The sequence below is a fragment of the Apus apus genome, chromosome 1, assembly GCF_020740795.1.
Source record: "Apus apus isolate bApuApu2 chromosome 1, bApuApu2.pri.cur, whole genome shotgun sequence".
Taxonomy (NCBI): Eukaryota; Metazoa; Chordata; class Aves; order Apodiformes; family Apodidae; genus Apus; species Apus apus.
The window spans coordinates 6466455-6482358 of NC_067282.1; the positions used below are offsets into that span (position 1 = coordinate 6466455).

At 43.1% G+C, this 15904-nt stretch overlaps 2 protein-coding genes across 5 annotated transcripts in view; one reads left to right on the plus strand and one right to left on the minus strand.

The window, feature by feature from the left end:
- Nucleotides 1–221: 221 nt before the first annotated feature.
- TMEM126A (transmembrane protein 126A) lies at nucleotides 222–8029 on the minus strand. 4 transcript variants are annotated; one of them, XM_051621031.1, is made up of 6 exons: nucleotides 7984–8029; nucleotides 7437–7631; nucleotides 5257–5381; nucleotides 1789–1982; nucleotides 1113–1227; nucleotides 222–485 (listed from the first exon to the last, which is right to left on the minus strand). In XM_051621031.1, the coding sequence occupies exons 3-6, from the start codon at nucleotides 5370–5372 to the stop codon at nucleotides 281–283; spliced, it is 630 nt and encodes a 209-aa protein (XP_051476991.1). In that variant the 5' UTR covers nucleotides 5373–5381; nucleotides 7437–7631; nucleotides 7984–8029; the 3' UTR covers nucleotides 222–280. The 4 variants fall into 4 exon arrangements, with proteins under 4 accessions (XP_051476991.1, XP_051476972.1, XP_051476983.1 ...); XM_051621012.1 differs by having other exon boundaries at nucleotides 7964–8012; XM_051621023.1 differs by lacking the exon at nucleotides 7984–8029 and adding an exon at nucleotides 7902–7977.
- A 166-nt stretch (nucleotides 8030–8195) lies between these two features.
- Nucleotides 8196–15904, plus strand: part of DLG2 (discs large MAGUK scaffold protein 2) — a 1033121-nt gene continuing 1025412 nt past the window's right edge. The window contains exons 1-2 of the mRNA XM_051620514.1: nucleotides 8196–8328; nucleotides 8992–10052. Coding sequence (XP_051476474.1) covers nucleotides 10034–10052 — 19 coding nt within the window. The 5' untranslated portion in view covers nucleotides 8196–8328; nucleotides 8992–10033. The remainder of the gene's footprint in view (nucleotides 8329–8991; nucleotides 10053–15904) is intronic.

The window sequence follows — 15904 nt, forward strand, 5'->3', positions numbered from 1 at the left end:
AGATGTAGCATCCCTTTAGAGCCAAACAATAAGCAGGCAATAGAAATGCCCACTGCCCCCCTCCTGTTTCCAAAGAAAAAACACTTGTCCCTTATAAAGCTGTTATTCAGGTGTACACACTAAACTGGACATCATCAAAAACTTAACTTGCGTTTAAGGTCACAACTGAATAGAACACCAGTGCAGTCTTAACTTTTTCTATTAAAAAGGCAGCAAGCAACCACTTCTTTCTTTGTTTATTATGGTTACTTATCCAAGGCAATTGAAAAGTTGCTTAACTTCATGCTTGTAACTCTTCGAGATCCCTGTCAGTGTTCATCTGCTGCAGTATTTTAATATATATTCCATGCTGTTTAGTGGCAAGATACAATCCAGTTAGAAGCTGTACAAGTACAGCCCAACTCATCTTTCTAAAGACAGGCTGAGCAGTTGTGAGCCAGTAGCGTAACAGATTCTCCTTCCCTGGCAGGGGAGATGAAGAATACCTAAACAACAGAAATAGTCATAGAAACTTACTTTTTTTCCCCATCCAATGTAAGCATCAAGATTTAACATTACAGTGATTAGAAATATTTAGGTAGATACTCATGCTCTCCTAAGTTAAATACACTTGGTGGTGCTGAGCTCTCTGGATAACTGCTATAAACCATCCTGACCACGTTACTGACGTCTCGCCAAGTCTCACCATCCCCTCGCTGTGCTCTGTCCCAGTCCACAATTACACCTGCCAGGGAGTCTGGCTGCTGGGCACAGCCCAGTAAGGTCTCTCTGCCATCCAGCCAAACAGCACTAAGCAACAATTTTCACATTTGGCAGGACAGGAGCCACAATTTCACATACCCAGGTACCTCATGGGCAGCTTGTAAGGTTCTAGCTCAACACAAGTGCTTTGCAGTGTATCAGCTTGCAGATCTTGTTTCACTTTGGAGGCCTGGCATAGCTCTTGCTAACTGCCTTGTAACTAGATGACCTTAATGTAAATCCCCCTTCCACGTACTAAAAGCCTACAAGGTGACAGATGTACCTAGACCGAAAATCCACACAATTTAAACTGAGAACTGCAGATTTGACCAATACACTCATTTCACTCCTTGCAGGTTAGTAAGACGTACCTGGCTGCGAGGCTTGCGTTCATGGGGAGAGCCAGGAAAATAGGATAGAGCCCACCCACAACAGCTCCTATCAGTCCTCCTCTGACCACAGCACACACCTCACAGTTCAGCTCACCTGCATGACAAACAAAATGTTTCATTGTCAGTATCTACATAGCTCCAACACATTTATAAGCTGTGTCCAACAACATGGAAACTGGCGCTTGACAGAAATGGCCAAGCTGTACAGGTATGCAAGAAACGTGGAAATAAGGACTCTTCCTTTTTCAGTCACTCAGTCACTCACTCACTTTCCTTCCAACCCATGAAGAATTTATCACTTTAAAGCTGACCTTCAAATGAAATCATACAGATAAGGGAAACTGAACTGCTTGGTTGCAGTCACTTTGACATGAGTTTGAATGAAAAATGCTAAAAATCAGTGATGTTTAAAATAATTTTTTTATAAACATATCTAATTCAACACATGTATCTCCTTTCCCATTCAACTTCAAGAACTCACTGCTGTCCAATGCATTAAATAATCTGTTTTTCAAACCCTGTTTTACAAAGTGAGGGTCTTCAAGACCACAACAGTTCAAGACCACTGTTGTGCAGAGAGGAAAAGCCTCTCTGGTGTTACTCTGTATACAGAAAGCAAAGCCCTTTTGAAAACAAGGAATAATAAGGGTTTTACCTGAAAACAAGGACTCACGCACAAAAACTTCATAAGCTGCTGCAGTTGAAAGAAATGGAACAACAGCCATTGGCAAAGCAGACACAAAGGCAGCCTTCCTGACGTGTAAGATGTTCCTGAAGAAGTTATTTGCTGCTAAACCACATAAGCTTGAATTTGCTGCAAGGAAGTATGATCCGTGATTACAAAGGTTCCTGTGAAAGAAGGGAAGTCACTTCAGCAACTGAGAACTGTAAAAAGGTTTGGTTCACTCAGCGCTACAATTCACCTCTTAATGTTTTACAGTTAAGAGGTAAGAGATGTAAATCTCTCACTGGTGCAAAACTTTACTTTCAAAAGCACCATCCTTTGCTTTATGCCCAAGTTTAGACACACATCAAGAAGGAAGTGACAGAATGGCTGAGAAGCCTTTTCTACATTTTTTTCTCTATTATGGCTAATAGAAACTATGAAATTTGCTCTTCTAATTAAGATGTTTCTAAGGAGACTGTTTTCTCAAAAGAAATTTAAAAAAATAATCTATAATCACAGCTAGCTCCTGTCATCAACCTTATTTCTAACCTGCTTACCCAAAAATTATAGATTTACTTTCAACATAAAAGCTTACACAACAGATCCGGTGGGACAGCTGGCAACTGACACCTTGCAGAAGCCATCTCAGCAGCTGCTGGCAGATCATTTGTAGTGACCCTGTAGGCTGAAGGGCTGTAAGCTTTCCCTGTGTGCATGGAACACCTACATTTAAGGTCCTACCTTGCTAGAAGGCTATGCTTGTTCAAGGTTACATCCTGGTTTACAGAACTGGAGCTTCCCTTTTTCCCTTGATCACAGAGGGACTGGACTCTGTTAACCTACCATGTTTTTAACATATGGTTTAGAGCAGCTACTCCTGTCAGCAATCTGTAATATGATGAAGGCAGAACAGAACTAAGTCTGGGCAGAGATAGTCAGCATTTAATATCTTGACAAACAGTTCCCATGTGAGTACATTCCATCACAGCAGGTAACACAAGAGAAGGAATGGGGAAGCGTGCCAGTCTTGCAAGCCTGATGAGCAGTCTGGATTTATTTCATTTGACTTGATTTCTGTGATTCTGTCACTTGCAGAAGGAAGTTGTGCATTATCTTTAGCATTATACCTGGCACAGTCAGTTGATTAGGGGAAACAACTCTTTGCTTTAGGTTTCCACAAATCTAAAATTCCCAACTATTGCCAGGCAAAGCCATTCACTGGAAGGCTTTGCCAATATTATGATGTTAAAAGTGTCTTTTAAAAGTGTGTCATAACTTGGATTTATGGCTAAAGCCTCAAAGAAAAAAATTTGCTTAACCAGTCCCAAAAATTACACTAGGCCAAATGTCCTATTTATTTGCAAAAGTATCAAATGTGACAATCTCTAAACCATTTAGCAATTAAGTATGTGATTTTTAAAAATCCACCCCAAAATTCTTCTACATTTTAATGCTTAGAGTAACATTAAGCACTGACAAGTCACAGAAAAAAGACTTCAGAGATGTAGGTGCTAATCTTGCAAAACTTTAAACATTAAAAATACCTGACATCAATGTCACCAACTATTTCTGATTTTGAACAGGAAAATACTTTCATCCTTGGTACATACCAGATTTTCAAACACGAAAATAAGCTACTAACAAGTCAGTTCTGATGCTATATAGCAGAAGAACTTTACTGGTGAGATATTGCTCTTGCCCTAATTTAGGAGCTATGTTTATTGTTTTGGGTTTTTTGTTTTAAAAATATATTTGCTTTTCAAATCCCCGTTCTCCCAATACTAGGTATCATTCACAGAATGTCCCCAGAGGACAGTCTCTACCAACCAGCCTCCATTCTCCGTCCTACTGGTATGTTTACAATCACAGGCAGTGAAATGCATGTGCACATATACTTCAATATGGAGGACCAGGATTAAAGTTTAGCAGCAGAATCCAAAATAATGTACCCAGGACCAAAAGAATCTATTCAGGCTTGCTGTTGTACAGACCTGCTACACTGCACAAAAGGAAAGGATGATGAAAGGCTTTGGGGTTTTTGTTGTGCGTTTCTTGTTTGTTTCATTTATTTTTCTTGTTTTGTTTTTTTATTGTTTGTTTTAAATACTAGATCCCTAGTGTTAAAAGGAACTCTCTGTCTCACTGCAGCATGCTTCCTCTTCCCTTCCAGCCATTAGTGACCTCCCCTCTGGACATACAGTTTAAGTCCTGCTAAGGCATTTTCAAATAAAAGCTCACACCCCTGGCAACTATTTCCTTCCAAGGCTCAGTGGTCCCTAAATACCACTGAGATACCTGCCTCCCATGCTGGCTCCCCAGCTCTTCTGAGGAAGAAGTGCAGTGAGAAGACAAGGGGTAATAGATTAAAACTGGAGAGGAGGTTTAGCTTAGACATTAGGAAGAAATTATTTGCTGTGAGGGTGGTGAGACACTGGCACAGGTTGCCTGGGGAAGTTGTGGCTGCCCCATCCCTGGAAGTGTTCAAGGCCAGGCTGGATGGGGCTCTGAGCAACGTGATCTAGCGGGAGGTGTCCCTACCCATGCAGGGGGGTTGGAACTCGATGATCTTTAAAGGTCCCTTCCAACTCAAACCATTCTATGATTCTATGAGTGGCAGAGCAGCAGATCCTACACAAAGCTGCAGCACTGACTGAACAGGAGGGATAAAGCCTTGGTGTTTTTCTTTCTCACCTTTGTGGGGAGGGCCCTGGGTTACCACTGGCTATGTGTTTAGCCAGCAATTTAGTTCTATTTAAAAAATGAAACAAAAGCTTCCAATTATTCTTATTTATACAGAATTTTTCCAGTATGATATGTGCAAATGGCTCCTTACAGAACCAGCCCGGGTCCAGTAAAGTTCTGCAGTGAAATGCAGTATCAGAAAACACAAAAAGGTTGTCTGTGAAGCCCAGAAGGCATTTAGCTGATTTTGTGCTCCTCAGAACCCTGCTGGTGAGCCTGCATGACTCCGGCTGGCTTGCCCAGCACCACCTGGATACCTCAGCCTTGCCTTCCTGAAACAGGGAGCAGTGCAGAATGAAAGTAGCAGGTTGATGCTCACTCAGTTCTGGCTCTAGGCCAGCCCTGCTGGACACAAGATGACTCCTGCAGAATCACAAGCCTTATCCTGTCCAACATTTCAGTTTGCTAGAAAATGTATTAGCTCTAGCATAGGTCTGTATGAATGCTCAGAGCCAGCCAGGGCTGATCAGCCATTCCAGAACCTTAAGAATTGGGGAGCATGTGCCAGAAACCAGCTGAGCAGGACCAGAGAGAACAGTGAACTAACCACATTTAAGAAATGCAAACCAAGTTTTCTGTTCTGAACAAGAATAAACATCTTCACAATTAAATATTTTTGTAGCTTCAAGGAAGATTTGCAATACAAGAGTAAGGGAAAAGAAAAGCTTCCAGAAGCCTTGAAATGTTCAATGCACTTATTTTACCAGCACTTACTGATCTGCTTTAGGAAGCTCATTAAACAGCTTTTTTATGACTTCCATCCGCTTAAATCTTTCCAAATATAGGCTTCGGTGTGGAGGATCTAGTTGAAGAAACTCTCTTCCTGTCATCTTGAAGTCCTGGATCAGAAGGAACAAACAAACAAATGTAATCAGTTACACAGTCCCAGTATGTATCAAATAAACATTTAGAGTCTCTTGGCACTGTGCAATCACAAATGCATTTCCTGTTTTTCATGGCAGTGTTTTCAGATGCAAAGGGCACAATCCAGCTCCAGAACTCTATGATACTGATGACTCCATGAACCCTAACAAACTGCTTCCTTTAGTGATGTTGCAGCTGTGGTTTGACAGGTGCTCTAACCAGCTCAAGTACTTGCTGTGATGAAAATGTGATGTGAGGGGAAGAAATGCAGATGACTTCCCCATCTTGACTTCTGAGGAAACTGAATTTCCTCCATACATACACTTTTCCCATAATCCTGGAACATCTTATAATATGTAAAGTATCTTTGTCCCTAAATTCAGTTTCATAAAACCAGTACCTCTGAATTTCTAACTTGTATTCAGCCTCGTAGCTGCTGGTGTTAATAGTAAAAGTGTGGGGCCTACAGGAAAGCTGGGGAAGGACTTCTAAGGGTATGCAGCAATAGGATGAGGGGGGTAGCAGTTTCAAACTGTAACACGGGAGATGTAGATAAGACATTAGGAAGAAATTCTTCACTGAGGGTGGTGAGACACTGGCACAGGTTGCCATGGGGAGTGGTGGCTGCTCCAATCCTGGAAATGTTGAAGGTCAGGTTGGATGGGGCTTGGAGAACAACCTGGTCTAGTGGGAGGTGCCCCTACCCATGGCAGAAGGGCTGGAAGAAGATGAGCTTTAAGGTTCCTTCCAACCCAAACCATTCTGTGATTCTGTGAAAATGGACAGTCTCACCCTCCTGCCTGAGCACCTCCAACCCTTGGGCCACACAGCAGCTTGGATAAAGAAACCCACAGATGAAAACTGCTCAGAAGAACAGGCAATGTACTTGTTTTTTTCCAGCTGGATCATCTTCTAACACAATGATCCCTAATGCCTGAAACATGAGGGAGGATCCTAACTGGACAATGGCTTTTGGCAATACTCCAGGTTTAAACTGACTTAACTGTCAAAAAGAACCATAAGAGAAAAAAACAAACACAACTGTATTTTATAACAATTTAAAGAAATCATGAAGACTTCTACTCTGCTTTTATATTCCACAAAAAAGGGACTTTTGGCTTTTTGGTCCTCTTAGCCAGAGACACATTTCAAGTCAGAAAGCACAAGCTGTATTTGGTTCACATGGCAAGGTTTTGGTGGTGGGACTGGGGGCCGCAGGGGTGGCTTCTGTGAGAAGCTGCCAGGAACTGCCCCCATGTCCAACAGAGCCAATGCCAGCTGGCTCCAAGATGAACCCACTGCTGGCCAAGGCTGAGCCCATCACTGATGGTGGTGGCACCTCTGAGATAATGTAGTTAAGAAGGGGGAAAAGAACCTGCTGCACAACAGCAGCCAGACGAGAGGAGTGAGAATATGTGAAAGAAACAGCCCTACAGACACCAAGGCCAGGGAGGGAGGGGGAGGAGGTGCTCCAGGCACCTGAGCAGAGATTCCCCTGCAGCCTGTGGGAAGGGCTCATGTTGGAGAAGTTCACGGAGAGCTGTCTCCCATGGGAGGGATCCCACACTAGAGCAAGGGAAAAGTGTGAGGAGGAAGGAGCAGGAGAGTCAACATATCATGAACAACACCCATTCCCTGTCCTCCTGTGCAGTCTACAGGGAAGAGGCAGAGAGAATCAGGAGTAACACTGAGCCCAGGAAGAAAGGAGAGGGGGGAAGGTGTTTTAAGATTTGATTTTATTTCTCATTACCCTATTCTGATTTGATTGGCAAGAAATTAAATTAATTACCCCTAGTCTGTTTTGTCCATAATGGTAATTGGTGAGTGATCTCCCAGTCCTTCCCTCCACCCCTGGGCTTTTAATTGTATCTTCTGCCCGTGTCCTGTTGACAGAGGAGGAGGAGGGAGAGAGTGGCTTGGTGGGGACCCGGCTTTTGATTAAACCTGATGGAGTAAAATGCTTTTTCTATAGATGTTCTTCTTTCCTCTAGAGGAAAGTTTCCCAGGCTCACTTTGCCAGTCGTACTTACTCCAGGCTCCCTGTGTGACGTGAAGCCTGTGTCCTACAGCCTTTCCACAGGGCCGTGCTTGCTCTGACGCGGGCCTGGCGGGATGCAGGACCAAGGGACAAGCAGCAGGTTCTCACCCGGGATCAGCGGGACCGGTGCCACCCTCCAGGCTTCCCGCTTCTGCCCCGTCCAAGAGGAGGGTCTCCAGGCCTGTTCCTGAGGTAAATAACCCGCAGACGTCACGTCGCGGAGGTGTCATTGCCCGGGACGCAGCACCACCCTCCTCGTCCCCTTGTAAGACAGCGGGAGGCCCGCAAGCCCCGCCGCGGCCTGGCTCAGGCCGGAAGCAGGCTGCAGCCCCCCGCCCCGCTTCCAAACTCCACCGAGAGCCGGTAGCACCCGGCAGCGACCGCCGTTAACCCCCCTCAGGGCCGCCCTCCCGCCGCGTTCGCCCTCAGGGCCTTCCCGACAGGGCCGGGCTCCGACCTGCACGACCTTGAGCGGTGCCCGGCGGACCCCGGCTCTCCCGTCCCTGCTCCCGCCCTCACCGAGCCGCTCCCGCCCTCACCGAGCCGCTCCCGCCGCCAAGGCCCCGCCGCCCACAACATGGCTCCTCCCACCTCACCGCCTCTCGCGGGGGCCGCCATCTTGCCCGATCACGTGCCGCGGAGGCTTCAGATGACACCGCTGATTGGGCGGCCCCCGGGCCGGCCCAGCATGGCGGCTCCTGATTGGAGGAGCGCGGCGGCGGGCGGGCGGGGGTCAGCCCGGCGCGGGGCCGGTTGCTAGGGGCGGCGATGGCGGCGGCGGCTCCTCCATGGCGACGGGGCTGAGCGGGACCCTGCGGCCGGGACGCGGGGACTCCCCCTGGCGGAGCCAGGAGCCTTCGATGGGGGGAGGCCCAGTCCTCGGGGTAACCCGCTGACCCCCTCCCCTCACCCCGGCCTCGGCCCCCTCCCCGCAGCCCTGCGCCCCTTCTCCGCTTGCCTCCCCCCCAGCCCGCTCCCTGCCCGCCTCCTTCCCTCTCCCCCAGTCCCTGTGTGCTCCCCGCCCCGCCCCGTCCCGCTCCCCTCGCCTCGGTTGCGTCTCGCTTCGCCCCATCTCCCATCTCCTCCCTCAGCTCCTGCCGCTCCCCTCAGCAACCCGGGAGAACTTGGCCTCTTCCTTAAGCCGAGCCCGGCCCCGCCGGTTCCCCTGCACCCCGTCCCAGTCCTGCGGCCACCGAGCCAGCCCTGCCCGCCTCGTCGCGCTTTCAGAAAGCAGCAGACGGCCCCTCTCGGTCTGGGGAGAGGCGAGGAGGGAGGGGAGGGTCCCTGCTCGGAGGGAAGCGGGGACAGACAGATCCAGCTGAGCAGTAAAGAGCCGAACAGAGCCGCCCCCTTCGCAAACACGGTGTCCAGCTCCTCGAGAGGACGATGCAAAGCAAAGCCCTGTCATGTGCATCGCGGTTCCTCAGGCGGGGAAGGGAAACGTTCGGAGCTTGTCCACCTTTTGCATACTTTTTCTTAACGAGCTAGATGAGGAAAATCGATCTCGTTTCTGTTTCTCTTTTTTTTTTTTCTTGTTTTTCTTCCAGAAAAAGGGAGAGAGAGAGGCTCATGTTGAAGCCAACCAGCTGCGCTTCTGAGTGGGAAACTCTGGACTGATCTCATGGCTTGCTTTTTATTTAATTAATACTTCATTATCTCTGAAAATGAACCTTATGTGAAGCTCTTCTCCTAACTCTCCTTATTCCTTTTCCACGAGGTGGCTGCTGTGCAAGGGAAGAAATGGCACGAAGTAAATGACTCCAGTAAAGCAATCTGCTTTGCCCAAGTGCCCAGTGAGCAGCACTGTCACTTTAATAATTCCAGGTCAAGGGATTGCTTTCCTCGTTTTCAATCCTCTCTTTTAATACATGGGAGGATCAGAGGGACATTAAAGACCATAAGGCTGGGTGGCTTGCAGATAATAAAAATGGAAGTGACTGGCCAGTGACTTCTGTTGGGTAAGAGGGTGATATTTAAAGGCTCTTGTCTGGTGAGGAAACAGGGACCTTTTCAGTCTGCTGTGTAGTCACTTAATACATAGCTAGCAGAATTCATTCAAGAAGTGCAAGAAGTTTAAACAGTCACTTTGGATTGCTTTTGTCTTCCTCCTTATTTGGATTCTTTGGGAGTTTTTGTCCTGCCAATAATATGTTTTTGAGTATGTACAGGTGGAGTATTAAGACAGCTGCCTAGAGATGGACTGTGCCTTAATTATATTACATAAAACCTTTTAATTTTCAAATTTTGCTGCCAGAAGAGGAGTTATAATAAGGTTTTATACTGCCAAGGAACGTTTTCTCTGGTATTTTTTATAGATTGAAATACATTTTAAAGAAATTGAAAACATCTCTTAAATCAAAAAGCTTCTTTTCCCCCCCATTTTTTTTTTTTCCTTACTGGTGGGAAGCATCAGAAGTCCAAGTCAAGAAAACAGCAAGTATTGATAGAAATGAAGACTGAAGCTGCATTTCCTAACTGAACTGTAGAAGTGTGTTGCAGTAGCCAGTTCAGACCTCGCAGTGTGCCAGGTGTACGTCCTTCATACCTGTACATAAGGGCTTGCAGCCAGATTCAGCAGTAGGAAGAAGAATGCCAGTCAAGAAGAAAGGTGGGCTATGAAGCTTCATATCTCGTATTGCATCTTCATCTTGTTAGATTGTTGTATTCTATTACTTAAAATTGCAAATTAAAACCGTTTGAACTGGCGGGGGGCGGGGGGGAGAGGGGGGGCGTTGAAATAGTTTTTCTTTTGTGCTGAAAATGGGAGAAAAATGTGCACTTTAAAAAAAAAAAGTATTTTTGTGCTGTGTTTTAAGATTCAAATTCAGCCTCAAATAGGTATTTTTGCAAAGATCAGCCATTGGAGATCTTGAACAGACACCAAGGGAAAAGCTTGGCATTTAACATTGTGAGAAGCCTCTCTTACAAACACTAATGAATTTTAAAATCCTGGACTTAGTCTGTTATCTATTCTTTACATGTTTGGCAGATAAACATCAGCCATCAATAGCAGCATAAATAAACTGAGTTTCAAGGCTAGTTTTAAATAAAAGTTATGAGGGCTGTGTTTTGAAGGTGTTTTTTTGAAGTGTAATTTTAACTAACTTCCATTTCCATGCTTTAAAACAATACTATACTATATTAATGAGTGGTTGTATGGCAGCATTTAAGAAAATACAACCAGCCTTACATTTTGCCCCTTCCTTCCTAAAGTTTGTGATTGCAAAAAGTATAGAGACAGCATTGGAAAATGTGGTTTCCAGAGTTCAAACAAGAATTGGGGAATGTAAGAGGTTGAAATCTTACTCTGAAAACACTTGTGGACTTTAGGTTGTTTCTGGCTCCCTGCAAATTTGACAGTGATTTAAATTTTCATGTTATGCTCATAGAGTAAATGGCATGTGAACGGTTTCTGTTCAGCTCATCTATCCAGATGTCCCTGGATCTGATATATCCCTGGATCTTATGATACCAAAATGTGGGAGAAGGAGCAAAAAGTGAATGTTACACAACAGAAAAGGGGATTTAGTCATTGTGACTGTGGATGCTTTTCCTTGCAGGAATAACAGCGTTTGTTTTGAGTTAAAATTTACTGTGTCAATAATGATAAAAACACGCTGACTGCCAGAATTATTTTCCTACAAAAAGCAATAAATGGGATTTTATGGTTGAATTTTAACAGATGAGAGAGTAGAAATGAATTTTCAGACCGAAATATTTTAATGAGTCATATTGTCATTCATGTAATTAGAATTATATGTAGTAAAGATGGGAAGGTGTGTGAAGGAATACCATCCCTTAATAATTCATCCTGCTGTGCTGTGAACATGTCACCCTGAGGTTCTGGTGAGGCTTGTATGCTCTACCTGTTCACAAAAGCAAAATTAAGACTTCACATGTTTTAAGCCTTAATCCTGATTTAGGAGGTTTGCACTGGGGATATTTCTGTGCAGATGTTTAGCTGTAATTCAGGTACAAAATACTTGTAGGATTTTTTGGGGTGAACTCTTCTGCGCTCCTTTGTGCAGGAAGTTAGGCTGGCAATCACAGCAGTCCCTTCTGGCCCTAAAAATCTGTGGATTTCCTGTTTGTTTCATGACAGTCTGGATCAGTATTAATGTACGTCAAGGCTTTAATTTCTTCTGTCTTACAAGGATATGTATTTTGGCAATTAGAAAATACGAACTCAAAGAGATCTGAATATCCTCCTAGAAATACTTTAAACTGTCACATCAGTCAGTGTATCGAAGTTGCCAGTGTGAATGTATTTGAGTACTAAAAAGATATCCTTAAAAATGTATTTAAGCATATAAATTGAAGGATTTAAAACGTTAGCTAATCAGCAACTTTATTATTATTTTGAATGACAATTTTCTAGTTCATGCAATTTACTTTAACTTTCTAAATGTAATTAAAACCTTGCTGGCAACTTGAAACATGCTACTGTTGAAAAAGAAATATCTATTGTTGCAAGTAATCCCTAATACTCCTATGAATATTAGGGAGATTGAGCGGATTTTTTCCTGTTGGTTTCCCCCCCCCCCCCCCATTTATTTGTTTCATGCTTTGTGACAGCACTTTTTGTCTAACTAGTTTCATATATCTGTTGATGATTTATTTTCCCTTTCTGGTCTTCTGTATTTGGGAGTTCATGTCTACTGTTCTCTCCCGTGCTCATCTGTAGAAATCTCAGTGGGATACTCTCTTTAGCCTCTGCAAAAGGATGTATTTCATTGGCAGCATTAAGGACAGGATTATCCTTTTCCCTTTCAGCACTTCTCTCTCTGTTGCTGTTTTGGATTTAGTAAAAATATTCTCCTAAAATCAGTCTTGAGACAGAGAAACCTGTAAAAACAAGTTTTAAAATATCCTGATATTTATCACTGGAAGTTGTTACTGAGCACTGCTTTCTTTGGCATTGACCCATTCTGGGTCTTTCTAAAGAACAGTGAATGCATTTTGAGAATCTGCCTTTGAAAGAACTCTCACATCCAGTACTGGTCTTCACATTTCACATAATTTTGGACCAAATTTATGCTTTACTGTTTGATACAATGTCTGCCTCTTGCATTTAAAAGCCTAGGCCTGTTTAGTCAGGAAAAATATAATTTACTTACTAGTAAAAACCATGTAGCTTAAAGGAGGCATTGGTTTCTTATGGATGTGGAAAAAAAAGGCTTGCTCTTGGTTCTGATCATGGTTGTGTCAGTATGTCATTGATTTGCTAGGGTGAAAAGATTTTGTTTTCTCACTCCATTCTGAAGGGAAATAAGGCTCCACATCCTGAGGAATACTCACAGAGTTGGCAGGCTTGCTGTCAGAGTCAGGGGAAAAAAAAGAGGGCTGGAAAGGGAGAATGGAATACCCTGCAGACACTGAATGTGTTCCCTTTAGATAAGGGACAAGACATTGTATGGATTATTTCACTATTGCTATGTGATTAAACAAACGACTATTCTCATTTGGTTTGGGGTGTTCGTCTTTCACTTAGGTACATTGAAAATTTTTTAATCAAACCAGACATTTGATTTTAGTTACAAAATGATTTGTCGGCTGGGGCTATTTAGAGATGATGTGGGATGAACAAATTTGAGAAGTAAATATATTAATTATTTTCATTTCGTTTTTACTTTACTTTCACAAGCAAACAGGGATATGTTTAAAGACAACTATGAATTTATGGAACTTCTTGAGGAAAGCTTTGCTTCAAAGTAAAATAGTGCTACCATACAGAAGAAGTGAAGTCCGGTTACTAAGAGAGGTCAAGTTTTTGTGTGTTTTTACATGTCTTCTCTCCACCCCTCCCAGAGTTACTTAGCCACATTGATTTCTGCTAACTGTAAGGGACTATATTTAGATCTGTAATTGCATATATTTCAGACTCATCTGTGGAATAGTTAAGAGTGTAAAATGTTACTGTAATTCATTCATGTCTTTCACAGTGGTGGAAAGAACTAATTAGATCCATCCTCCTCTGTGATGGAGACCAGATTCCAGTGTTGGAACCCTACTTGTGATTCACATGGAGATGGCAAGAGCCCCCACATCTAGGTGCCTGGCTCCACATGTGCTTCGAGACTCTTTACACATCTATCTATGTCTAGACAGTAAGAGCTACTTGGATGTTGGGATTGATACTGCCCTCATCCCACCTCCTGTCTCTGAGAGTGAGTGGAATTGTATCTTTGGCCAGATGAAACCTGTGGGGTGCTGTTAATACCATCTTGACTCCCTTCACCTTGTATCCAGTTTATAAAGACATGCTGAATCTGCTTGTCATGGAATAACTTTTTTCATCATGCCTCTTATATAAATAAATGTTTTCAAGGATGTGTTTTATTAAGCACATCAATGTCAAGAATTAAAACGTCTCAATCTGATCCCACATGGACTAGTCCTGTGCCATTTAGAAGAATCTAACAGATCTGCTTTCTGAAATGGTAGAGTCTGTAGTGGCAATGCTATTTATGTGGCTGGTCTGTTGAAAGGAAGAGGTCTAAAGCCAACTCAGCAGGAACTTGTAAAGCAAAGTTCAGAAAGGACCAGACTAGCTCCCATTAATGCCTTGAAGTTCTTTGTGCACTAAATCTCTATAAATGTGGCATTTTATTTTTAGGTAATAACATTTTAATTTAAATTTATAACTTTCTGTGCTCAGAAATGTTAATGAATGTAGTTGTAGGCTCCTTACAGCAGGAAATCCAGCATGTATTAGATATTTTTATTTCTCTTTTTCTTCTAATAACTTGTTGGTATTACAAGCTTTTTGTCCCTTCAGTTGCTGAATGAATATTCTCAAATACTGAGAAGGCTAGCATGGCTAAAAGGACACATTTTTCACTCCAGGTTCTGTTCCGAAACCTCTGAGTTGTTACAGTGTAAAGTTGTAGGTTATGTTTACAGACTGTGGAATGAACAATTTTAGTTTTTCAGGAGTTAAACAAATGGCAGAAAATTGTTGCCCAAACTTTGCCAACTTTCACCATAACGCTTTAGTTTAAAGGTGTAGCTGCTTTTAGGGCAGTAATCTCTTTCCAGCCAACCATTTTTGACTCTGTGAGAAACAGTGCATTTTGCACACAAAAGGACTATAGGAGTAGGCATAATACAGAACAAGTCTTTGTTCTGTAAATGCAGGCTTCAAAGCGAAGTGAATAGCAAAATAGTGATATTTATATTCTTTTTCCAGCTCTACCATTGTTCTGGTGTTTGTCAGATGATTAACACAGATCCATCCCATCTTAGTTGCCTCACCTATGTAAGGTGCCCAGCTTGTTGCCCTGGAGGGCTGCTTTGGTCAGCAGACAGAGATCTGCCTTCAAAGGGCGTTTAAACTCACCTAAGATGTGAAGTGTCTTCTTGACACTCATCATCTTCTCTCTTCCCATAGACCATAGAGGGAACTTGAGGTAACCACACTAACTCACTTGCCTCAGTTAGATGATATCTAAGTCTCTCATACAAATTCTAGTGGAAAAAAACATCTCCCTGTCTGAGATACTTAATGACAGCCAATGTGTGTTTGCTATAAATTAACACTACTCATTATTTTTGTGGGGAAAAAACCTGTTATAAATTATTGTACTGTTAGTCACTAGAACTGGAGGCAACCATGGTGTTACAGACACAAGAGGCAGCTGTGCATCCTCTCTGCAGTTCCTGTTAAGTGCATATTGCACTCAGTAGAAGTAATGGTGTCTTGCATTATAAGCGTATTTTTTCTCCTTCTCATCCTCTCTTCTTTTCCTTCTGAATTTGTTCCAGATGGCCAAGATAGATGTCAGAGGGTGACCATGGAGAAAAAGCTGATTTTGTAACTAGTGGCCAAATGTGATAAAAGATGGTTTTGCAGTCCCTGCTTCAGCAAAATGAGAAAAATCTGCCTTACTCAAATTTGCTTATTTTGGTCGGTCATACCAGGTTCTTGCTTCTTGCAAGTATTTAAGGTCTGTTTCACTATGGTATCTTCTTTTATTTACTGTAGATTAAAACAGTGCCAAACAACATTTTTATTTAAATAAAGATCATGTTTTTTCTCTTTCCATATTCATCCCAGAAATAGCCAGCAAAGCTACCTTGACCTGATGGGTGAGGATAGTAGTAAACAACATACAAAATATATGAAGAAACCATTTACTGGTTGCTTTTTGTTGTGGTGGTTTTGTTTTTGTTTTTGTTTTTTGTGTGTGTGTGTGTGTGTTTTTTTGTGTGTGTGTGGTTTTTTTTTTTCCCAATGGCTGTGATCTAGAGGAGCTTTTGGTGGTTTTAAACTCTCTTCACCAGGACAAGTTAGTATAAAAGTTCTTAAGTCTGTCTTCACTTTTGGGATGAAGAGGTCAGTGCTTCCTCCAAAACACATTTATCAGGGAACTGAATCAGTAGTTTCCTGGAAAGAGGGAATCTGGGCAATTTATGATTTTACAAACAGAAACCACTGTTTTATGTGTTACAAGGCTCATC

Bases quoted from the DNA above. Each gene is read 5' to 3' on its own strand.
- TMEM126A (XM_051621031.1), bottom strand. From the start codon at position 5,372: ATGACAGGAAGAGAGTTTCTTCAACTAGATCCTCCACACCGAAGCCTA. The intron at 1,983-5,256 runs GTAAGTGCTGGT...CTTCTTTCACAG, and splicing joins GAGCTTCCTAAAGCAGATCA to GAACCTTTGTAATCACGGAT. The intron at 486-1,112 runs GTACGTCTTACT...TCTGTTGTTTAG, and splicing joins AACGCAAGCCTCGCAGCCAG to GTATTCTTCATCTCCCCTGC.